The sequence below is a fragment of the Emys orbicularis genome, chromosome 1 (genome assembly GCF_028017835.1).
Source record: "Emys orbicularis isolate rEmyOrb1 chromosome 1, rEmyOrb1.hap1, whole genome shotgun sequence".
Taxonomy (NCBI): domain Eukaryota; kingdom Metazoa; phylum Chordata; order Testudines; family Emydidae; genus Emys; species Emys orbicularis.
This window is the reverse complement of record NC_088683.1, coordinates 97,082,361-97,107,269: the sequence shown is the minus strand read 5'-3', so window position 1 is coordinate 97,107,269 and position 24,909 is coordinate 97,082,361. Positions and strand designations below refer to the sequence as shown.

At 45.6% G+C, this 24,909-nt stretch overlaps 1 protein-coding gene across 1 annotated transcript; it reads left to right on the top strand.

Moving 5' to 3' along the window:
* Nucleotides 1-1,890: 1,890 nt before the first annotated feature.
* FAM83F (family with sequence similarity 83 member F) lies at nucleotides 1,891-21,577 on the top strand. Its single transcript, XM_065397428.1, has 5 exons — nucleotides 1,891-2,334; nucleotides 10,274-10,441; nucleotides 15,438-15,559; nucleotides 16,205-16,944; nucleotides 21,513-21,577. The coding sequence occupies exons 1-5, from the start codon at nucleotides 1,891-1,893 to the stop codon at nucleotides 21,575-21,577; spliced, it is 1,539 nt and encodes a 512-aa protein (XP_065253500.1).
* Nucleotides 21,578-24,909: the final 3,332 nt, after the last annotated feature.

Below are 24,909 nucleotides of genomic sequence, written 5' to 3'. Positions count from 1 at the left end.
TGTTGGAAAACACAATCCAACTATACGCACAAAACGATGGGGTCTACATAGTTGTTACCACTTAAGAAAGAGATCTTGGGAGTCATTGTGGATAGTTCTCTGAAAACATTTGCTCAGTGTGAAGCTGCAGTCAAAAAAGCTAACAGAATGTTAGCAACCATTAGGAAAAGAATAAATAATAATTCAGAAAATATCATGCATATAAATCCATTACATGCCCACACCTTGAATATTGTGTGCAGTTCTGGTCACCTCATCTCAAAAAATATATATTAGAATTGGAAAAGGTACAGAGAAGGGCAACAAAAATTATTAGGTATCAGAGGGGTAGCCATGTTAGTCTGAATCTGTAAAAAGCAACAGAGGGTCCTGTGGCACCTTTGAGACTAACAGAAGTATTGGAGCGTAAGCTTTCGTGGGTGAATGCCCACTTCAACAGACGAAAGGGTGAATGCCCACTTTCGTCTGATGAAGTGGGCATTCACCCACGAAAGCTTACGCTCCAATACTTCTGTTAGTCTCAAAGGTGCCACAGGACCCTCTGTTGCTTTTTAAAAATTATTAGGGGTCTGGAACAGCTTTCATATGAGGAGAGATTAAAAAGACTGGAACTATTCAGCTTGGAAAAGAGACCACTACGGGGGGATATGATAGAGCTGGGAAGGGGCGACAGGGAATGGATCACCTGATGATTACCTGTTCTGTTCGTTCCCTCTGGGGCACCTGGCATTGGCCACTGTTGGAAGACAGGATGCTAGGCTAGAGGGACCTTTGGTCTGACCCAGTATGGCCATTCTTATGTTAGGTCTATAAAATCATGAATGGTGCAGAGAAAGTGAATACTTTACTCCTTCACATAACACAAGAACCAGGGGGTCACACAATGAAATTAATAGTCAACAGGGTTTTTTTAAAAAAGGAAGTACTACTTCACACAATGCAGAGTCAACCTGTGGAACTCATTGCCATGGGATGCTGTGAAAGCCAAAAGTATAAATGAATTAAAAAAATTAGATCAGTTTATGGAGGATAGGTCCATCAGTGGCTATTAGCCAAGATGGTCAGGGGTGCAACTCCATGTGCTGGGTGGCCCTAGGAATCTGACTGAGAGATGCTGGGACTGGACCACAGGGAATGGATTTCTTGATGGTTGCCCTATTCATTCTCTTTGAAGCATCCGGCATTGGCCACTGTCGGAAGACAGGATACTAGGCAAGATGGACCTTTGGTGTGACTTGGTGATCACCATTCTTATGTTCTTAGGCCCACTGCCAGGTATATGGTCTGACATCTTGCTACCCATCAGAGCTCTATATCAGAAAACCGGGAATGCTTCTAACCCAGTTGTACAGGAGAATCACTTCCAGGCCTGGAGCCCAGGAGCCCTCCCCTTCCCAGCAGTGGCTGGAGGCAGAGTGAATGGCACATAGCCATGGAGCACAGAGTGGCTGAGGAGCCCCAGTGGCGGCTGCCCAATGGCTGAGGCACCACTGGACAGACAGTGACTGGAGCCGAGGGGTGGCCAGTGAGTCCATGCCCTTATCTAAAGACGTGTGGCTTCCAGGGGGGCTTTGCAGGCCAGTCACAAAGCATTGCCCTGTCCCCCAGCTCCACGGGCACTGATCCCTCCGCGGACACCCCTGCGTGCAGGCTGGGTGGTGCCCCGGGCTTTGGCAGGGGCTGGCCAGCCCATCCCGGGAGCAGGCCCCGCGCTGCCCCGAAGGGCAGGGGTTGCAACAGAGCTAGGTAGCTGCGCGGCGCGGGGGCAGAGGCGCCGGGACAAGCCCGCCCCCAGCCGCCGCTCCACCAGCTGGGCGGGCGCCGGCCGCGGCCAGGTGAGGCGGCCCCGCCCCGTCTCCCGGCCCGGGCGGCAGCAGGTGAGCGGCGAGTATGGCGGACTCCCAGCTGATCTGCCTGGACGACACGCACGTGAACGAGAAGGTGACCGAGGCCCAGGCCAGGTTCTACTACAGCGAGGAGCAGCGCCGGGCGCTGCAGGGGTTGGTCGCCAACGGCGAGTCGGACTACCGGAAGCAGCTGCAGAAGGGGCAGCTGCGGGACTTCCTCTCCAGCCGCGAGCTGCGAGCCCTGCCGGACTGCTGGCGCCGCTACGATGCGCACTTGGAGGGCGGCGGGGCCGGCGGCGAAGGCGTCTCGCTGGCCTACTGGCCGGAGTGCTCCGACACGGAGGTGCCGCCGCTGGACTTGGGCTGGACGGACAAGAACTTTTACCGGGGCATCAGCCGGGTGAGTCTCTTCACCCACCCCCAGAAGGAGGAGAACGCACCGCACCTCAAACAGGTCATTCGGGAGATGATCCAGCGGGCACAGAGGGTAGGTGTGTCCCCTCCCCCCGCTCACTTCATCACCCCAAAGCACTGGGAGTGGGTCCTTCCCCCCAGCGGGCTGCGGCACTCACAGGCTCCCACTGCCTCCTGGTGCTCCGTCTCCTGCGGAAGCGGATCTGCTCAGTGGCTTGTTTCCATTGAGTTCCTCTTCTCAGAGGGCAGCAGCACTTAACTTCGCCATCCACTGAGCCAATTTTCTCGCACCTCCTGTGAAGAGCGTGAATACTGCAGGAACCGGCGCTGTCCCATAGGCAGACAGAGCCTCACTGTAAAGGATTCTGAGAAGGAGCTTGAATTTGAGGGTTATCATGGATGGAAAAAGCAGAGGGGAAAACACCCCACCATCACCACCCCAACAATAAATCGATTTTCTTTCCTTGCTGTGTCAAATAGGAGACAAAAACAACAAGGAGTCCGGTGGCACCTTAAAGACTAATGCATCTGAAGAAGTGGGTTTTTTACCAACGAAAGCTTATGCCCAAATATATCTGTTAGTCTTTAAGGTGCCACCGGACTCCTCCTTGTTTTTGTGGATACAGACTAACATGGCTACCCCCTGATACTTGACACCATGCAAGGCAAATAGGAGACAGTTAACTATGGCCCCCCAGGATCTATAACCTACTAATATCCTATCCAGCATCTCATGATATTTTACTGCTAATCAAAATATAAGTTTTGCCAAAGTGACTCCATCAAGAATCTATGTCCAGGACTGGATACCCCATTGCTAATGGGGTTTTATATCAGCTGCCCATTTTGTACTGTCAGTTTGAGTCAGTGGCTCAGACAATCACATATTTTGAGTCTGTTTCAATTGTCTTTCTCTCATATATAGGTAAAACTATTTAAACTCTGTAAATTTAGATAGATTCGTTTGTTGATGGATTTCTAAATTTATAGTTTAGTGGTTCAATGCTCTCTTAATCCAGTCTTGATTGCTAAACAGTTGGATTTGAGCCAATACATAGCTGTATTTATCTTTTGGGGGCAGAGAACTGTTGTTAATGACGTACTTCTCTGCCACGAAGACAAACCAATAGGAAGATTCCAAAAGTTTGCATGGAACACGTATGTATCAAGAGTATTTCTCATGTCAGCTGAGCTGAGGCTTCCAGGAAAGAGATTCCACTTAAAATGGCTTCTCTTCTTGCACAGGTTTCCGTTGGTGTTGGCACTTTCAAAGGTGGCAAATGGGAAGGCTACTTGATCCCTCCCCTTCCTGCTGCTTTCTGTGGGTAATAGAAGCCATTTGTGTCTCCCCATATACACACACCTCTCACAAAGATTTTCACTATGAATCTGCTAGGTGAGATAGGATAGGAAGCAGTTTTCTGAAAAGATTCCCTCTTCAAACTACATATTCCCCTTCTCCCCTGACCCCTTTCACTCACTTTGAATAATGAAGGCCTAATTAATTGTTCACCTGCACCTTATGTAGTCACACACCAATGCAAAGTGGCTGTGAAATGTTTTTATTCTGAGTTAGTAGCATTTTACATCTATTTTGCATCCACTTTGCACTGGTGTAAATGTCTAGACAAAGGACAGGGTGGTGAGGAATTGGGCTGTTTCAGCATCTGTGCCTGAAGGCCAAAAGTTGCTGGGGTGTTTTTTTTTGGTTTTGCTGACTTGGAGAAACTGAAAAACCTGTGCCACTCCCAGTTGGAAGGCGATTGCATGTTAAACACCCATTGAACATTTGCTGACCCTATTTAGATAAACCTGCCTGTTATGCTCATGTGAGCTGACCTAGAGAGCATTGTTGTAGCCATGTTGGTCCCGAATATTAGAGACAGCAGGTGAAGTAATATTTTTTTATTGGACCACTTTCTGTTGGTGAGAGAGACACGCTTTTGAGCTACACAGAGCTCCTCTTCAGGTCTGGGAAAGGTACTCAGAGTGTCACAGCTCTGGTGGAACAGCTTGCTTAGATACTCCGAGAGAACCTACTTCAGTACAGGGGGGAAAAACCCTCTGTCACCCCTATTTGTCACCCTCCACCCCACACTGGAACCCATATCGGGTATCATTAAACAATTACAATCCATACTCAATGGGAACCACATCCTGAAAGAAATTTTTCCCAAGGGCCCCCCCCCTTCTGGCCTTCTAACAACTCACCAAGCTTCTCAGAAGCAAGCTCACCACAGACCAGGACCCAAAGCACCACCAGACCTTGCCAGAACATCTGCAGGTTTTGCATCTGTTCTATCTCCACCACTACAATGACCAGTACCCCCCACATCACACCTTTCAAGATCCGTGGGTCCTACGTGTGTCTATCATAACGTGGTGTACCTCATGCAGTGCACTAAATGCCCCCAAAACAACTATGTGGATGAAACCAGATAATCACTATGCTCTCAAATGAACTTTTTGCACAGAAAAATGATAAAAGATTAAAATACCAATTACCCATGGGCGAACACTTTTCACAAAATGATCACTCCATATCTGACCCCTCAGTCCTTGTCCTCAAAGGAAACCTGCAAAACACCTTCAACACCAGTTTTAACATGAAATATATGGCAGAATGCAGGTAAAACAGAGAGCCAGAGACATACAATTCTCCCCAAGGAGTTCAGTCACTAATTTAATAAATGCATTATTTGTTATAACGAGCATCATCAACATAGAAGCCTGTCCTCTGGAATGGTGGTGAAGCATGAAGAGGCACATGAATGTTTAGCATATCTGGCACGTAAATACCTTGCAATGCTGGTTACAAAAGTGCCATGCGAACGCCTGTTCTCACTTTCAGGTGACGTAAATAAGAAACAGGTAGCATTATCTCCTGTAAATGTAAACAAACTTGTTTGTCTTAGCAATTGGCTGAACAAGAAGTAGGATTGAGTGGAATTGTAGGCTCTAAAGTTTTACATTGTTTTGTTTTTGAGTGCAGTTATGTAACAAAACAAAAAAAATCTACATTTATAAGTTACACTTTCACAAGAAAGAGATTGCACTACAGTACTTCCAGGAGGTGAATTGCAAAATACTATTTCTTTTGTTTATCATTTTTACAGTGCAAATATTTAATAAAAAATAATGATATAAAGTGAGCACTGTACACTTTATATTCTGTGTTGTAATTGAAATCAATATATTTAAAAATGTAGAAAACATCCAAAAAATTTTAATAAATTTCAATTGGTATTCTATTGTTTAAGAGCGCAATTAAAACTGTGATTAATTGAGATTCATTTTTTTAATCACGATTAATTTTTTTTTTTTAGTTAATCGCATGAGTTAACTGCGATTAATCGACAGTCATACTGTTAACAAATGGTGTTTGGACTCAGCAGCACTCCCAGGCCCCAGGGGAATGAGCTGCCCGAACAAGGAGTGTGTGTGGCAGCATAGAGTACTTGCCCTCTGGCTACAGGCTTGTACCTGCAACACTCCATTTCTGCTGGGAAGTCAGAGAACCAAGCTGGAACGTGGGCCCAGCTTTTCTGCATAGAAGTAATCATTAGAGTCTAGTCCAGTGTTTCTCAAGTGCGGCCATGACAGCCTCCTGGGCGTTGATGGAGGGTGGGGGGGAATATCTCTTCCCCTCCCTCCCTCCCTTCCTGTTGCTCCTGCATGCGCTGCCCTGCAGCACCTCTGGAGACAGGTGGGGCACAATGCTGCAGAAGCAAGGTGAGTTCTCGACCCACCTGCGGGGAGGGGCGAGGCTCGGGGACTCGGGCTTCAGCCCTGCGGTGATTGGGCACCCCAAACCCCTTATCCCTGGCCCCACCCTAGAGCCTGCACCCCCAGCCGGAGCCCTCACACCCCTGCACCCCAACCCTCTGCCCCAGCCCTGAGCCCCCTCGCACACTCCAAACCCCTCAGCCCCACCCCCACCACATGAATTTTGTTATGTGCACCAATATGAAGGTGATGTCACACATCACCTCCATATTGGTGCACATAACAAAATTCATTCCGCATATGGGGTGGGGAGCGGAGCGGCGGCGGCGCACTCTGGGGAGGAGGCGGAGATGAGCTGGAGCGCGGAGCGGTTCCTCTGCGCCCGCCCGTTACTTGCTGCGGCCCTCCCCGGGGCCCCCCCGCCCCAGCTCACCTCCGCTCCATCTCCTCCCACGAGCGCGCCGCAGCTCCGCTTCTCCCCCCTCCCTCCCAGGCTTGCTGCGCCAATCAGCAAGCCTGGGAGGGAGGAGAAGCGGAGCTGAGCGTTTATTTATTCTTTTATGTAGAGACTGGGGAAAAGCGGAGCTGTGGCGCGCTTGCGGGAGGAGGCGGAGCGGAGATGAGTTGGGGCGGGGGGGCCCCGGGGAGGGCCGCAGCAAGTAACGGGGGACGCAGATGAACAGCTTGCGGTAACACAAATTCGGATATAACGAGGTAAAGCAGCCCCGTCCCCCGGAGCACTGCTTTACCGCGTTATATCCGAATTCGCGTTATATCAGACCGCATTATATCGGGGTAGAGGTGTACTATTAACCACAGCATGTAGACTTACTCAACAGGTGTAATTGACAAGTTTGGTTAAAACTGAAGCAGCAATTGGCAGGCTGTCTAACCTAGGGCTCAGAATGTTATTAATACTGGAGCTAACTCAGTGTCCACAACTGTGAGAAATTTGTAAAATGTTTCCCTATTATTAGCAGGACTGATGATGGCCAGGCATTGAGAGACTAGGAATGAAATCTAGGTCCTCTGCATGATGGCACATAGCACTAACTCTTCTCCCCCTCCCCCCAGCAGGTGAACTTTGGCTTCACCTTTGCACCAGGAACTCCAGCCCAGGTCCTATCTGATGACAGGGCAGTGTTCTGCCACTAGCTGGCCATATTTGGCCCCATGTCACAGAGGTGGTTGTGTGTATAGCTTATTCACTCTCTAATCAGTGATCACCTGTGGCAAATACATGTAGCTAAGTATGCTGGAAGCTGTCTCTCTTTTAAGAAAATGCTGTGTAATCCTCTGCTAACAGAACGGGTCTGGTGAAGCAATGGTCTTTGGCAGTGGTAAGTCCCTGTCTGTATGGTGAGGAAAAAGAGAGTCTGCCAATTCTTTGCTTCAGTCTTCATTGCTGAGGATGTTGGGGAGATTCCCAAACCTGAGCTGTCCTTTGTAGGTGACAAATCTGAAGAATTGTCACAGATTGAAGTGTCACTAGAGGAGGTTTTGGAATTAATTGATAAACTTAACAGTAACAAGTCATCGGGACCAGATGGCATTCACCCAAGAGTTCTGAAAGAACTCAAATGTGAAATTGCGGAACTATTAACTATGGTTCTTTGAAGGAGTCAACAAACATGTGGACAAGGGGGATCTAGTGGACATAGTGTACTTAGATTTCCAGAAAGCCTTTGACAAGGTCCCTCACCAAAGGTTCTTACGTAAATTAAGTTGTCATGGGATAAGAGGGAAGATCCTTTCATGGATTGAGAACTGGTTAAAGGACAGGGAATAAAGGGTAAATTTTCAGAATGGAGAGGGGTAACTAGTGGTGTTCCCCAAGGGTCAGTCCTAGGACCAATCCTATTCAACTTATTCATAAATGATCTGGAGAAAGGGGTAAACATTGAGGTGGCAAAGTTTGCAGACGATACTAAACTGCTCAAGATAGTTAAGACCAAAGCAGACTGTGAAGAACTTCAAAAAGATCTCACAAAACTAAGTGATTGGGCAACAAAATGGCAAATGAAATTTAATGTGGTTAAATGTAAAGTAATGCACATTGGAAAAAATAACCCCAACTATACATACAATATGATGGGGGCTAATTTAGCTACAACTAATCAGGAAAGAGATCTTGGAGTCATCATGGATAGTTCTCTGAAGATGTCCACGCAGTGTGCGGCAGCAGTCAAAAAAGCAAACAGGATGTTAGGAATCATTAAAAAAGGGATAGAGAATAAGATGGAGAATATCTTATTGCCCTTATATAAATAGATGGTACGCCCACATCTTGAATACTGCGTACAGATGTGGTCTCCTCATCTCAAAAAAGATATACTGGCATTAGAAAAAGTTCAGAAAAGGGCAACTAAAATGATTAGGGCGTTGGAATGGGTCCCATATGCAGAGAGATTAAAGAGGCTAGGACTTTTCAGCTTGGAAAAGAGGAGACTAAGGGGGGATATGATAGAGGTATGTAAAATCATGAGTGGTGTGGAGAAAGTGAATAAGGAAAAGTTATTTACTTGTTCCCATAATATAAGAACTAGGGGCCACCAATGAAATTAATGGGCAGCAGGTTTAAAACAAATAAAAGGAAGTTCTTCTTCACATAGCGCACAGTCAACCTGTGGAACTCCTTGCCTGAGGAGGTAGTGAAGGCTAGGACTATAATAGGGTTTAAAAGAGAACTAGATAAATTCATGGACTTTAAGTCCGTTATTGGCTATTAGCCAGGATGGGTAAGGAATGGTGTCCCTAGCCTCTGTTTGTCAGAGGGTGGAGATGGATGGCAGGAGAGAGATCACTTGATCATTACCTGTTAGGTTCACTCCCTCTGGGGCACCTGGCATTGGCCACTGTTGGTAGACAGGATACTGGGCTGGATGGACCTTTGGTCTGCCCAGTATGGCCGTTCTTATGCTGTGGCATGGTTTGGAGCATACAAGGGCAATCTCTTTCCTAGATTCAGTTTGCCTCTCTAGTGAGGATTATTTACCCTGCTGTAGTTAATACCCCTTGAAACCTGAGTCGGGCCCCTTCCAACCTTCAGCTGAAGGAAAGGGGCTCTTCTCTGCACTGAGCTGGGACCCATACTGCCTGATTGGTTTTTAAAAGGGTTTAAAATAGTTTCATGCTACCTCTGTTTAACACAATGCGGCTGGCCATTGTGAATGGCGCCCATGGAATTTAAACTTTATACAGACAACTCTGTTCCCAGCCTAGTGTAGGCAGGGGCCCTCTGACTGCCCAAGTTTACATGCCCACTGTAAATGAATGAGACTAGGAAAGCAGCAGCTTCCTGTGGTGATTCATTCACAGCCTTCCAAAGGCTGGGTAAAGTCTTTCAGGAGGAAGAGGCAAGTTGGGACTTGATATTTCTAGTGTTTTAAAAAGGGAGAATAGAGTAGGGTGTGGACCACAGAGAAAAGCCCTTTGAGATCACCTTCCTATATTGTAAAGGGTGCCAACAATCTTCTTGCTTTGTAATTACCTGTAACCACTGACTGTTCAGACTTTTGTGAGTTTAACAGCATGTTAATGTAGCTTTTTCCATTGTTTTTTTATAAAGTCTGTGTTGGAAAAATGTATCCTGTTGGGCATTTAAAGTGAAAGGGGGTGGGGAGGATACTTGTAGCACCAACAAATGCAGAACAGAATGCCAAACCATCTCTGTTGTTATAAATATGAGCAGGTATGTTTGAACCCCATAGGTCAGATATAGATATGCATTCCTTGTGAACCCAGCCCAGGTAGGAGAGTTCTCAGGAGAATCTGTGGAACTGAAAAACAAAATCCCCCTTCTCCACACACCCTTAGTATTCTGTCTCCTCTGCCCACAATTTCTCGGGCCCCTTGTGCTGAACAGGTGAACCTTGGTTTTCCAGGGTCTCTTCACATATAGGTAAATCACTGTGAGACACACATGGTGGAGAGGTCTCACAGTGGAGATGAAAACTGGGCAGCTGGCTTTGTTGTTCTTCAAGCCTCTGATTAATATGCAGCATTCCCTGGAAATGACAAGAGAGCTCCCAACAAGAACTAACAAACTCTTTCCATGTACATGTGCAGGCATTGGGAGCCATGCCATGAAGTAATGAGGTTACTAAATTGTGTTCAGGCATGTGTTTCTCTCACGCTTTAGTCTGCCTTGAGTATACTCTCTACCCATCTGGCCTGGCACCCATACCCTTTTGTTTTATATTAGTTTGTTTGCATGTCCCCATCTCACCCCTATCTCTAATACTGTATTTTACTTGCCTCTCTTTCTGCCTGATCCTGGCTTCCAGATCATTGCAGTGGTAATGGATCTGTTTACAGACCGGGACATCTTCCAGGATATTGTGGACGCAGCATACAAGCGCCGGATCCCAGTCTATATAATCCTAGATGAGGAGGGTGTGAAGTTCTTCCTGGAGATGTGCAAGTGTATGAATCTCAATAGCTTCCAGATCCAGGTAAGATACCGTGGTACAATGGAGGCCATATCTACGCTACAGATGTTCCGCTGTAATGCCCAAGTGTAGACACTTCCTACGTCGACAAAAGGGGATTTTTTTGTCAATATAGTTCATTTTTTCAAGAAGCAGTAGCTAGGTTGACTGAAGAATTCTTCCTTCGACTTCTCCATGTTTACACTGGAGATTAGGCCAACCTAACTATGGTGTTAAGGGTGTAAAATTTTTCACGGCTCTGAATGATGTAGCCTGGTCGATTTAACTTTTCAGTATAGATCAGGCCAGAGCTTAAAGGGCCTTTGTGCCTCCAGAAGGGGGCTGAGCTGCTGCAGTTCTGGGGTGGATCAGAGATTGTTTGGATGGACAACTGAGTCCCTTCTAGCTGCAATGTGCTCTGATTGGCAGAGGGGAGCTGGGGACTGGAGCCATATTGGAAAGCAGGAGAGTAAGAAAATGTTTTTTTGGTGCTGAGTGGAGCAGGAGAAGACAGAGGAATGACCTTAGAGGGGGAGTTCTGAGTAGGAAGGGGCCTGAGGAGGGTTTGTGCCTGACTGACCTAAGCATCCCTGATTGGAGAGAACTTTGTCATGGAGAATCATGTGCCTCTGGAGCAGGGATTCCAGCTGATCTAGAACCGAAAGGTCTCAGTCATTCTCTGACTCTTATTTGGGCCTGTCAATTTTGTTTGTCTGATTGTCATCTAATTCTGTCTCGTTACTTTACTGAACTCACTTCTATTATCTCAGCCAGACTGGGACTAAAGCTCCCTGCTAATTTTGTGACCCCAATATGTGTGTGTGTTTTTTTCCTGGGTGAAGGCATTGCATGGGAGGTACCCCGGAGGCTCTCCTAATGGGAGTGCCTACAGAGCTTGCTTCCAGGGTTTGTGGGTAGAGGTCACTAATTTTTGTGCACCACTGCTCAGGCCTATATGCACCAAGACGGTGTCAGTTACAGTATGTTCATGTACCGGTGTCACAGAACCAGGGCCGGCTCTAGGATTTTTGCCGCCCCAAGCAAAAACAATTTTGGCCGCTCCCCCCCCCCCCCCCGGTTTTTTTCTTACCCCACCCCGGCCCCGCCTCAACTCCGCCCCTTCCCCAAATCCCCAGCCCTGCCTCCTCCCCCCAGGCTCTCAAGCCTAGGAGGGAGGGGTAGAAGCGGCGCGCGAGCCGCGGCCACTCGGAGTCTCCCCCTCCTTCCCAGGCTCTCAAACCTGGGAGGGAGGGTGAGCAGCGGCGCGCAAATCGCGGCCGCTCAGGATCTCCCCCTCCCTCCCAGGTTTGAGAGCCTGGGAGTGAGGGCGAGCAGCGGCGTGCGAATCAGCTGTTTCGCGCGCCGCGGCCGCTCGGGATCTCCCCCTCCCTCCCAGGTTTGAGAGCCTGGGAGGGAGGGCGAGCAGCGGCGCACGAATGGCAGCAGCGGAGGTGAGCTAGGGCAGCCGGGGCACATTTGTAGGGGCGGCAGGGGCGGCATTCTGGCGCCGGCCATGCAGCCCCTAAAAATGTGCCGCCCCAAGCACCAGCTTGTTTTGCTGGTGCCTAGAGCCGGCCCTGCACAGAACTGGAATAAGGGTCTGAGTCTAGTCTACCTGCTGAGGATTAGTGGGTAAGCAGTAGGAAAATTTTCACATTAAAGAGAGAGAGAGAGAGAGAGAGAGACAGAAAGGTCCCCTCCATGTACATACCATAACCCGCTGTGAGGCCATGACCAACCTGCTTTGATTCCTAGCAGGAAATCATTGGTCATTGCTCAGGGTGAAAACCAGATCTCCTTTGGTTGAAGTAATTGCAAAGCGAATTCAAATACAAAGAATATGATTTTCTGAAGCCTGAGTGTGGTGGATAAAAACAAGGCTTCTGCAACCAGAGGTTTCTAAATGGATACAAAGTGGAGGACTGCTTCTAGCTGAGGTCTAGACTTGTCCTCTGCCTTTTTTTTTTTTTTTTTTTTTTTTTTCAAAAAGTGTTTAACAGCTACACTCCCCTTTTATACTTAGCTTCCTGCTGCCATTGGGGGAGACTTCAATACTTGAGTTCAGCCTTATTCCCCCATGAGTGGGCTTCACTGCCAGCCTTGCAATGAAGTCAGACCTCTGTTGATCTCCTTCTCAGGGATAGTAGTTTTTACTTTCACCCAGCTAAATAGCAGGTAGCCATATCACCTTTTGCTGGGTTTCCCTCAGATCTTACAGGTTAAGCAGGATCAAGCTAGATCAGTACTTGAATGGGAGACCTTCAAGGAACACCAGCGTTCTGCAAGCAGTTGTGGTGCTAATGACTGAATAGATGGCACTTTCCCCTGTGTTCACATTGAACTAAGGTCCTGGCATGGTAAGAGGGGGGTGGTCTGCTGCTGGAAGTGCCATCTTCCAAGTAAGCTGTAACACCAAGATGTTGATTAGTTGCAATCATTAAATGATCCCATAGCACTCTAATTTTTTTAAAAACTCTTAAGAACTGTTCTGGCCATATTTTAATTTAGGTAATTGCACTCTGCTTCAAGTGGATATCGTATTCTTTCTCTTAGGGTACATTTCCATTTGAACTGGGAGGTGCGATTCCTTGCTTAGGGGTTAGCACCTAAAAATAGCAGTGTGGCCGCAGCAGCTCAGGCTAGACGCCTAAGTCCACACCCAGGGAGTTGGGCGAGATTGTACTTGGGGCAGCTAACTTGAGAGGCCACCTAGGCTGCTGCCGACACACTGCTATTTTTAAGTGCTAGCTTGATCAGAGCTAGCATGGATACGTCTGCACAAGCTGGGAATCACACCTCCCAGCTCAAATGTAGATATACCCTTAAGCTATTTAATAGCATGGTAGTGCTCCATCCTAGAGGTGAGTGCATTTCAGTGGAGGGATCCTGTTCCCTCTGTATAGTTTATTTATCCATCTTTAAATACCCTGAGATCTTTCAGAGTAAGAGACATTATAGAAATATAAGTTTTTGGAGGTAGGTGATGTGGTATATTCACTAAATCGCATGCTATTTGTGTTTTCTGCACATGAAGCCATATCGATATATCTTTGTCTCTGCACTGTTAAAGGGTATTTGTGTGATTATTTTGTTGTATCTTTCTACTCCCTCTGTGCCCATGTAAAGAGTCATTTTTAGATCACAGTAATTAAAAGAAAATCAAATTTGACTTCTTTTTACCAAAAGCAGGAATTGCAATGTGCAAATCCAGTGAAACCTCCACTTTCGAAATACTGTTGTAACACGTCTGGCTTTGTGCTCACACAGACTGCTCTCAGTAGACAGATTGCTTCCTGGTAAAGAAGTCACATAACCTCTTGTACCTTTTTTTGACTGATTTGAAAAAATGAGGTAATTCTGTTTGCAGATCATGGGCTATTGACTGGGATACAGCAAAATCCAGGTTGGCTAAATAGAAAAAGATCTTCAGTGAAAAACCAGATGGATAAAAATGTTATAATAAACACCAAACAGGACACCCTGCTTCTGATGTGCTCTCCCTGACCTGCCTTCAGCATCCCACACACATGACTCACTATGAGGCCTTGAGCAAGTCACTTTGACTTTTTCAGGTTCCCCATCCGTGACATAGAGTAGTAATACTTATAGGGGTATTGTGATGGTTAATTAGCTAATGTCTGCACAGCACTTCAAACATACTAAGTAGTATATGATTGCAAGTATTATAATTTATTATTAGTCAGAATTTGTACTGACACTTCAGCATTTCTATTGAACAGATTAAATACAACAGATATGATGAACAGATTAAAAATTACATATTATATTCAGAAAACTAGGATTTTAAAAGAATACTGGATTCCTTTGGTCACAGTAAGTTCACCTATGGCTGGAAATCCAGTCTGGTACAGCCAGGGCCGCGTGGTTCTTTAAACATATGACATAGGTCAAATCAGCAGAGCCCTTGTTTGTGTGCTCAAATCTCTGTTCTTGTATGTTATGTGCAGACAGACATCTGACACTGAAAGGCATATAGCCTTAAGTCAGCATTTTTCTAGTCTACTTAGGACTTAAGTATAACTGACCCTTATACCACCAAATCTCTAAAAGAGGATTCTGTGGTCTGTCATGCTCGCTGATCTCTTTGCAGTGGCCAGTTAGATTTCTGAGATGCCTGGGAATCCTTCCCAACCCACTGGTAAGGGGAGGAGTTCTCTTACTGTAGCAGGAGGAGACTAGGAGGAAACCTCCATTATGGGGGGCCAGGGGAATCTCTCCTATTGGAATGTTCCAGAAAATTGGGATGTTCTCTCCTCTTGTTGTCTCTGATAATAAAATTGTCCAGACTTTTAATTTCCCTCCCTTTACCAAGCTCTACTTTATCACTATGACAACAAATGAGACAAGTGCCTGAGGCCTCCATTTCAGCCCCTTTAATTTAACACCAGGTGGATCTCCCTGTAGGAGAATCTCCCTTCCCCCATCCTCCCAGCATAGGAATATGCTGGGGTTAGGAATTTATGTGGCCACAATGCATTGTGCTCTAGCTAGTCTCGGCTGACAGAGTGGCTTATGGGTGACTGGGGGTGGACCCAGGATTCAGAGAGTGCAAAAATGCCACTGTTGATTCACTCCCCCACCTGGGTTGGGTCTCCTGAGGCTGCAGCTCAGCATTGGGGACTGAGGATCATTTTCTTCCCTTAGATTTTGGAAGCTTTGTCCCACCTGCATTTTAGTCTTCTGAGTGCTGGGACGAATAGGTGAATGGGGCAGGCAGAGTTGCAAGCACATTTAACCTATTGGACAGGCCTACAGATTGATGGAGGGGAGTGACCTGTATAGAAAATAAGTGACCAGCTGGGACAGACAGCAGAAGTACATTCTGCCTTGGATTATCCCTTCTGCAACCTTTCTGAGTTCTGTTGGCCAATGTGAAATAAGCTCTAGCATGGGATGAGGTGAGATGAGATGACTGGGGTGGTGGTGCCTGGAGCTGGGGGATTATCTGATTCTCTATATGCACGATTTGTTGTGATTTGTTTTTTCACCTTCCTGTTAGAACATCCGTGTACGTTTTGTGACAGGAGTTGGGTTCTATATGCCATCAGGGAAGATCAAAGGCACCTTGGCCTCCCGGTTCCTGATGGTGGATGGTGAACAAGTGGCCACTGGGTCCTACAGGTGGGTCACTCACCCAGGACATACCCATGTTCTTTGTATAAGGTCTACCACATGCTTTACCTAGGGGAGGTAGGGAGCAGCCTCCTTCTTTTTTTATTCCCTAACAGTTGTCCAGTCCATTTCCTAGATAGGCTGCTGTGTCCAGTTGAGCTCTTTGTAGAAGTCTGATGTGCGATAGAGAACACAGAACTGACTTTTGGAGAATAGAGTATCTCTGTGTCAACAGAACGTTCCACTGAATGAGAGAATTCCTCCTCCTCACCAACCAAAGGCCAAATGGGATTCCCCAGCATCCACTTTGGCCAGTTTGCTATCTAGAAGAGGTTAGTTGGGCAGTATTGAGAGCCCTCCTGCCAATTCAGCAACAGCAGGTTAAGTGTGGTTACCAGTGTCCTTGTCCAGATGGGGGAACTGTACTTTAAGGTCACACAGCTTTCTCTACCAGATTTGTCCACCTGTACAATAAAGAACAGACTTAAAAATATATACCATGCCACTCAAGTATCAAGTCAGATACTCGTCACATGGTTGCAGTGCCATGTGTTTCTGAATGCTGAGAGTTCAGAGGTGGTCATTTGGGGGTTGGAGAGGTGTCAGGTCTCCCTATCTCCATGCAAAAATCTAACAGTGGCTTCTCTCTGCCAGTTTCACTTGGAGCTCATCCCACATCGACAGAAACATCCTCCTGTTGTTGACGGGGCAGAATGTGGAGATGTTTGACATAGAGTTTCGTGAGCTCTACGCCATCTCTGAGGAGGTCAATCTCTACAAGGAGCTGAACATTGCTAGCCCTTTTCATTCAGGAGCTGGGATATCGGAGTTTCGCTCCTCCACTGTGTCTCGTAAGATGATCAACCCCAAGTATGGTCTAGTGACAGGGGCTGCCCCTGGTGAAATGTTCTGGGCTTCGCGCCAGAGGCAGGAGGCACAGGGGAAACTGGAAAAGAATGAGGAGGAAAGTGAGTCAAAGAAGCGGCTGAATCAGTTTCTGAATGACTTGATCACGGTGGAGCAGGTGCTACCAGAAATTCTGCCACCTCTCGAGAACTTGGAGAGAGTGAACCGGAGTCCCCAGAGATTGTTCTCCTTCTTCTATCGGGATCCGAAACATAAGTCCAAATCCAGGGAGTCCATTCGTGACACCAAGAAGGATGAGGAGGCTGGCAGTTCTGTTGCCAACGGGGAAGCCAACTCCAAGCCGGGTAAGAGGTTTGGCAGCGAGTTTTTCAGCAGGAAAGCTAAACGGCCCCCAGTCATGAACACTGAGGCCAATTCTTTTGCCAGTGAGGGAATCTCAGGAGAAGAGTTTGAGATTGTGAAGACGACAGGTGAGGACCTGATCAGCTTCAGCCCTGTCAGCATTCGGAGTAGTGCGGGCACCTCAGGTAAACCTCCTCCACCACGGTTCCCCTGGGCTCCCCCAGTCCAGGCACGTGAGGGCAGCTCCAACCATTTCTTTTCCTCTCTGCCTTAAAATGACAAGGAGAGCAACTGAGGCCAATGAAACAAAATCATCTTGCAGGCATTTTTAAAGGGAAATTTTGTGAGACTCACACTTCTCATGTGACTTCCTCTGATGGTCTCGAGGTGGGGAGGGTGAATCTCTCTCTCATTCCCCACCTCCCCATGTAAAAAGGTTCCAGGCACAGGTACTTTGCTTCCCAGCTGAAGCAGCATTAGTGGTTCACAGCCCTCCTAGATGCTAGCAGAGAACCCTGTTGTACTTCAGGGACCCTATTGGCAGCGCACAGTTGCACAGACAGGTTTTAGATGTCTCCTACCAGCTAACCTACTCAGCTTTACTTGACTGGATATAGAGTTACTATGACACGCTCATGGTAGGAGGGAATACAGAGTGGGGGAATCCTACATAATCTACTCCTTCTCCATCCCCCCCAATCAAACATTGAGGAGATCATCATGGAGTTAGAACCTAGGGACTTATCGCAACATGGCCATGATCAGTGCTTGCGACATGTCCTTTAGTGGCTTTGTCCAGGTTAGTTTTCAGTGACTCAAGTGAATTCAGAACTGGCAAATCCCCTTCACACACTTGTTCCTGAAAGGTTTAGATGTTGACAGACTGGAACAAACCTATAGACTTTCCAGGCTAGTCTCCCTCTTTGATAGTGACCCATGCTGGATGCTGTGGAGAGAGTTGCAAAACCAGAACACCTCATATAGCAGGGGAATAAATTACGTTAGGGCATTGGTCCCCAAACTTTTTCAGTCACCCCCGCACCCTGTTACCCAGTCTGCCCACCCGCCCTCCCCCATGGTTGGGGCTGGGGCCGGGAGCGGGGCTGGAGCCGCGGTTGAGGGCAGAGCCGTAGTTGAGCTGGGGGGCGCTCCCTCCCCACCTGCTGTGGGGGGTGCCCCAGACCCTGCCACACCCCCTGAACATTCCTCTGTGCCCCCCCCAAGGGTTGCACCCTACACTTTGGGGACCCCTGCTTTAGGGGAGTAATTTCTTCCTGACCCATCTTAATCAGGGATCATTCTATGCCCAAAAGAATGTGAAATGGGACATTTGGCGTGGGGGAAGAGGGGAGATTTGATAAGCCTGAAACTGCCATTTTTAAAAAATGGAAAGAGACTCAAGAAAATGAGGAGGGTAATGGGGAGAAAGATGAGATTAAAAAATAGCCATCAGCTGGATTCTTAGAAATATTTCTGCCTTGAGAGAGATTTAAATCCCAAAGCTACTTAAAACAGATTGAAACAAGATGCGAATAGTCTAGTCTGGACCACAATAGATTCATTTTGGAGGGCACCCTTAGAATTTGGGAAGTTGGGAGTGAGCCCTCCCCTCCCCTCCCCCATCTCAAGTGACTGCATATTCTCTGCACAGCTAGTATATGTTAGGTACTCTGCTGGTCCCCTTCCACGGAGGAAGGAAATCTGTAGATTTATTGGAATCAGATGGGTTGACCTAAGGGCTTGCAGTACCCTCTAGTGACAAAACTAGAGAACTGTTGAGTCTGTTCTCCCACCTGTCTCTCTAAAGAGGCAATTTAAGTGATAGAGACCCCATATTTCTAACCCTTGACTCTAGCTGTTGTAAAATAGTTCTCCCACCACCCTGTCACTCCCACATGTTATGTCAAAATGAGGCTGTTACCTTTCTAGGGCATGAGCTGTGTCTTCTTATCAGTACTGTAAGTCAGTGGTTCTCAACCACGGGCACATATACCCTGGGGGTACTCAGAGGTTTCCAGGGGGTACATCAACTTACCAAGATATTTGCCTAGTTTTACAATAGGCTACATAAAAAGCACTAGCAAAGTCAGTGCAAACTAAAATTTCATACAGACAATGACTTGTTTATACTGCTCTATAGACTATACACTGAAATGTAAGTACAAGATTTATATCCCAATTAATTTATTTTATAATTATATGGTAAAAATGAGAACATAAGCAATTTTTCAGTAATAGTGTGGCTGTGACACTTTTGTATTTTTATGTCTGATTTTGTAAGTAAGTAATTTTTAAGTGAATTGAAACTTAGGGGTACGCAAGACGAATCTGACTCCTGAAAGGGGTACAGTAGTCTGGAAAGGTTGAGAACCACTGCTGTAAGTCACCTACCACAATTTGGGGTAGTATATGAATAATGTGATGGTAAAAAGAAAACTCACTCGAAGTTTATACTTAGTATCAATTTATAAAGTAAATGCAGCAAAAATCTTAGAAATCTAAAGTCAACAGTGAACTTGGTGATCATGTGGGTGGCCTACATTTTGAGTTGGGGGGCGGGGGGGAGATGAGTAGGGCAGTCACCCTGGGTACAAACTTCCAAGTAGCATTGTGCTGCTGGGCTTTTTTTACCTCTGCTATGATTGGCTGGCCTTTTTTGGGCAGGCTGGGAGTGGGTGGCAAAATAGCTAGGGTCACTTCTGCATGTGGGTCTCTTATTTAGGTTTATACAAATACTAAAGAGGTGCTGGTTCAAAAGTGTAGGTGACCACAACAATGGGTGCAAGTGGATCTAAGAGAGTCTGAATATAAGGGTGGAGGAGGGATATAACTTAAGCATTGCCTTAGAATTTGGATCACAGTCTCTGCCCCAAGATGCTTATAGTCAAAGAGCTTGATCTTGCAACCTTCTCTAATCAATGTAGCTATTCCAAGAGTAAGGTTCAGGCCCCAAGGTAACACTTGAGAATTGGGGACTAGGGGGAAAGAGGAGAACAAGGTTTACATTAATAAGATCATGTGGTTTCTTTGTTAGTAACATGCTGCTTGAGGGTTTAATAAAACTTCTTAGGCATGGATGTGGAGTGGCATTCGTGCTTCAAGAAAATGTGAGGCACTTCTTACTACTCAGATAACTTTGGGACTGGCTTCATTTTAAAACTCCAAGCTTGGCTCAATGTAGGCCTAAGTGAGGAATGCTGCAGTGCTATGTTTGAGGCGGCAGGGGAAGGTTGGAATACAACAGAGGTGCTTTGAATGCAGTTATCCAAAGCTTCATACTTTGAATTAGATGCATATATTTTTTTAAAGATTCATGCAAGCATGTATTAACCCTTTGGGCTTACCTGTGCACACATCCTCTAAAGCAAGGATCTCAAACTGGGGGTCGGGACCCCTCTGGGGGTCACAAGGTTATTACATGGGGGGGTCGTGAGCTGTCAGCCTCCATCCTAAACCCCGCTTTGCCTCCAGCATTTATAATGGTGTTAAATGTATAGAAAAGTGTTTTTAATTTATAAGGGGGGGGGGGGTCGCATTCAGTGGCTAGCTATGTGAAAGGGGTCACCAGTACAAAAGTTTGAGAACCACTGCTCTAAAGTCACTATTAATTATATTTAACTGTAGAGACACATGACATCATATAAATACATAGAAAGACCAGATTCCCATTGCTTGTGTTGATCACTATCTGAGAGAAACTGTCCCAGCCTCTAACAGTCTATGTGGCTCAGGCTCAGTCAATAGTAAGAGAAGACAGCGAAGAAGGGACAGAAGTAAGCTTTGTGACAGGGCTTGAAAAATCTTACTGGCTGTTTACATTCCAGAAGACTGTACCAGAATTAGATACAGACAGAGTTAGATACAAAGCGTGTGGGTTGTAGAGATCTCACCAGTGAAGACTGGGGGTAATGCCCTGATCAGAAGCCTGGCCGCCACTTACTGGGATTTCTGCTAGGGTGATGTTCCAGTTTATACTGCTTGAGAACTCCATTTTTAATAAATGTGTTACCCCTGGATCTTGAGCAGCCTCCCCCAACAGCATCTTCTATGTTGAACAAAATACATCTAGTGTAGCTATCCGCTGCCTAAGGGAGATAGGATAACTTGATAAGTATTAAAGGGTACAGACATCAGGGAGGAGTGGGAAAGAAGGAAACTGTTGAGGGTGGTGGCCAAGGGATGATTAGGAGTAATAGGATGAAACTCCTAACATGACTATTTAGGCTAGATATCACACTTAACTGTGGGATTATTACACCCCAGATTTGTGTCTCAAGAAGAGTTTTGGAAGGCCCATCACTCTGGACATTTGAAACTAGCGTGAGTAAAGCACTGCAGAACGTATTGTAGGGACTAAGACTGCACTGCTCAGGTGGACAAGCTGACCCAGTAGCCTTTTTTCATCTCTAACTCTTTGGAAGTGTCCCAAGCAAGCAGTGACCAGGTCTGGCCTTTCTTGCCTTCTGTGAGCTGAGGAGTCCATATTTCAGGCTGTCATGCTTACAGACCAGGAAATAGAGCTCATTTCTCTAGTCATTATAAAGCTTTATCACCTTTTGTTTCTGGATCTGCCTTTTTTTTGGGTGTCTCCTGATTTCACAGTTAGAAAGTGAGATGGTTCCCCCTTCTTCCCCCCTCCCCCAAGAGGGGTGAATGTGGGTCTAAAACAAGCAATATAATGAGGGAGAGTTGAAAGTTGTGTGCTGAAAGTTTTTTATAAAAATCTTTTTTTTTTTTAACCTTTTTATTACAGGTAAAATGAACCCAAACTCTCCCACAGGGGATAAAACCAAACGGTCAGCCTGTGTGATGTCTTGATCTGGAAGGAATGTCAGGAGAATTGAAGACCCCAAAAGAGCATTTGATGGAACGTATGACTTCTTACCCATTTAAAACCTGCAGACTTGTTCTCACACAAATGGTCTTTCAAATCATTGTAATGTCCGGGATGCAGCTTGCACCTCCAGTGAAAGCACACGTGTTGCACAAAGCATAAAAATGTGGGTGCTTCCTATATAAGGATTAGCGGTGAAAGTGTTAATGTCAATATTTAACTGTGATAATTGAAACTCGGAGCTAAGCCCGCATTGAGCTGAATGCAGGGGAGCTTTCCACTTCTTAATGCAGCTATTTCAATCTATCTAGCTACAGACTCAAAAGGACAGCATTGCATCATTTGGGAGAAAATTGTGAAATCTGCAGATGATATGGATTTTCCTTTTCCATGGATTTCTATAGATTTCTGTTATCAGCAGGGACCGCTAGAAGATTCAGTGGATGAAGAACGTGGATTTGGCTGGAAGAGACCAGGGGGTTAGTATGCTAGCTCTTCACTTCATGTCAACTGAGCTGAATGATTTGGTAATAATTTCCCCTCAGGAGAAGACAAGGTTTGGAATATAAGGGAATGCTTCAGACCAAGATCGAGGTGCGTGTGGGGTCCCAGACCTGGGATAGCAAGGAGTGCTGCAAGATTATACAGGGCCACAGGAGATGAATCATAAAATCAGTTTAATCATTAATTCCATGCCATCTTGATCTTAATGGAAAGTGAGTAAGTAAAGGGACACGTCTTGAAGGCTGAAAAGACAAGGAGAGATGGGTGAAAGTTTTAAACGTCTGGCTTACTTTCCATTTTTAGTTAACCTTCCCCTTCAAAATAGAGGTTCCCATCCCATAAATATATGGAGACACCAGTTATTGTGCACACCCCCATTGGATTCATTCAATATTTGGACTAGCATTTTGTCCTGACGTGTTTGAGTGAATTTTTGCAGGCAGATCACCACAATATGCTGCCTTCAACAAACCCTCAGTGATTTGTAAGACAAATACATCATAATGGTAAATAACCACCTAAATACAAATAATATATTTGTACTAACACGTTATTGAACACAGCAAAGGAAATATGATTTCTTTAATGAAAATGAACAAAGTTCAGCATACATTCCGGTTGTACTTGGAATTTGTAGCAAAGAACATCCACCCAGAAATAAACTATCCTAAATATTCTGCTGGGTCTTTGATCACTGTGACTGTATGATGAGGGAGTTTCCTGCAATTGATAAAATCTGGTCAATTGAACATAAGAACGGCCATATTGGGTCAGACCAATTGTCCATCTAGCCCAGTATCCTGTCTTTCAAGAGTGGCCAATGCCAGGTGCTCCAGAGGGAATGAACAGAGCAGGTAATAATCAAGTGATCCATTCCCTGTCGCTCATTCCCAGCTTTTGGTAAACAGAGGCTAGGGACACCATCCCAGCCCACCCTGGCTAACAGCCATTGATGGACCTATCCTCCATGAATTTATCTATTTCTTTTTGAACCCTATTATGGTCTTGGCCTTCACAACATCCTCTGGCAAGGAGTTCCACAGGTTGACTGTGCGTTGTGTGAAGAAATACTTCCTTTTGTTTGTTTTAAACCTGCTGCCTATTAACTTCATTTGGTGACCCCTAGTTCTTGTGTTATGAGAAGGAGTAAATAACACTTCCTTATTTACTTTCTCCATACCAGTCATGATTTTATAGACCTCAATCATACCCCCCCCTTAGTCGTCTCTTTTCCAAGCTGAAAAGTCCCGGTCTTACTAATCTCTCTTCATACGGAAGCCATTCCATACCCCTAATTGCGTCCTGTCCACAGCCAATGCCCTGCCTGGAAGTTGCTCATTGTAGCAGATTTCTTCCTATCACCAGGTCTGGTTCTCAAAAACCATGATGGTGGATTTGGTATAAGAACATGAATGGAATTCTCTGTCTCTCCCTACTTTTATTTATAGGGACAGCAAACAGTCATGAGCTGCTACACTAGGCATGTGCAGTATATTTAATATCAATGACAAGTGAACTGCTTCTACTGCTGAACATGCTCACAAGAACCTCACTTGACCTTAAGCTGGCCATGGTATCTTTCCTTCATTCTACTAGGTATGCTCACCCCAATGTGAGTTGACAAAGTGATTGCCAGTCAGTATAGCCAGCCTGGGAACAGACGGTACCCCTACAACTGGTTCAACCAACTCTAACCTAACAGCAGCTCTTTATAAAGCTTCCCCTCCCCAGTAACACAGCACAGGTAGCAGTTTACACCATCACTTAAACACATGAATAACTTCATACATGAGTAGTGCCACTGAATTAAGCAGGGCTACTCACATATGTGAGCATTTCCAGTATTTAACATGGCTTGCTCCTTATAAACTGAGGTGGCTTAGTTTGTCTTGGTTCTATTATCTTCCTCTTTGTTTGGAGATTTTTCTCTTTTTACTTGTATTTGTTTAACTTCAATCTCTGATAAAGTAATTAAGTTAACCATGGCCAGGATTGCTTTTGATACACTTTCTAATTGGTCAGACGGTTGTCTGATTTCAAGCCTCTGGTGCTTCCCTATTCTCTGTGACCAAGTATTGTTTTTTAAAATGTGGGTTAATAAATACACTAGCTAATTCACCTAACAACAAGATGATTTAAATAGTCTTGTATCGGGTTTTGATCAATATATTTTAAAGGTCTTCATTACTATCCACATATCTTTTTCTTATTTTTCTAATTAAGAGAGACTTAAAAGGAAATCAATACCTCAGCCATTCTTTTGCTGTTAATGTCATTCCTGCCTCGGTTATTAATGGACTGAATTTCTCTTTGGTATTACTTTTTCCCCTGATATAAAAACCCTTATTTCCGTTAATCTCACTGGCTAACATAAACTTGAACATCTTGTTTTACTGTACTTATTTTTCCCTGCAGATCTTGTCTGACTGTCCATTTTTGTTTTGTTGTCACACCCAGCTGCCACATACAATTTTTTGGTCTGTTTTTCTTCCAATTTTTAGTAGCCTCAGGAATTAGTTTTATGCCTTATCTCTGGAGTCTAATAGGACTCTTCAGCCTTATTATACAAAACTAGATTTTAATAATATTTATTAGATTTCTTAATTTACACTAAACTTGCTGTCTTGCACTCTAATGCTGCATCTTCTGAACCCATTCCTTAACAATGTCAGTGGAACATTTCTGGGATGCAGACAGCCCAGCAGATCCAGGCGATCTTCTCTCAAATGCAGAGCTGAATGTTTCAGCATGCCAGGTTCCTTACTTCTACACTGCAGATAAGTCTGGTTGTTCCCATAGCAATAGGTCTGTG

What these genes read in the sequence shown, in the direction of transcription:
- FAM83F (XM_065397428.1), top strand. Translation starts at nt 1,891, where the DNA reads ATGGCGGACTCCCAGCTGATCTGCCTGGACGACACGCACGTGAACGAG. An exon ending in TCAATAGCTTCCAGATCCAG is followed by an intron (nt 10,442 to 15,437) that starts GTAAGATACCGT and finishes CCTTCCTGTTAG; the next exon opens with AACATCCGTGTACGTTTTGT. An exon ending in GAGTAGTGCGGGCACCTCAG is followed by an intron (nt 16,945 to 21,512) that starts GTAAACCTCCTC and finishes TTTTTATTACAG; the next exon opens with GTAAAATGAACCCAAACTCT.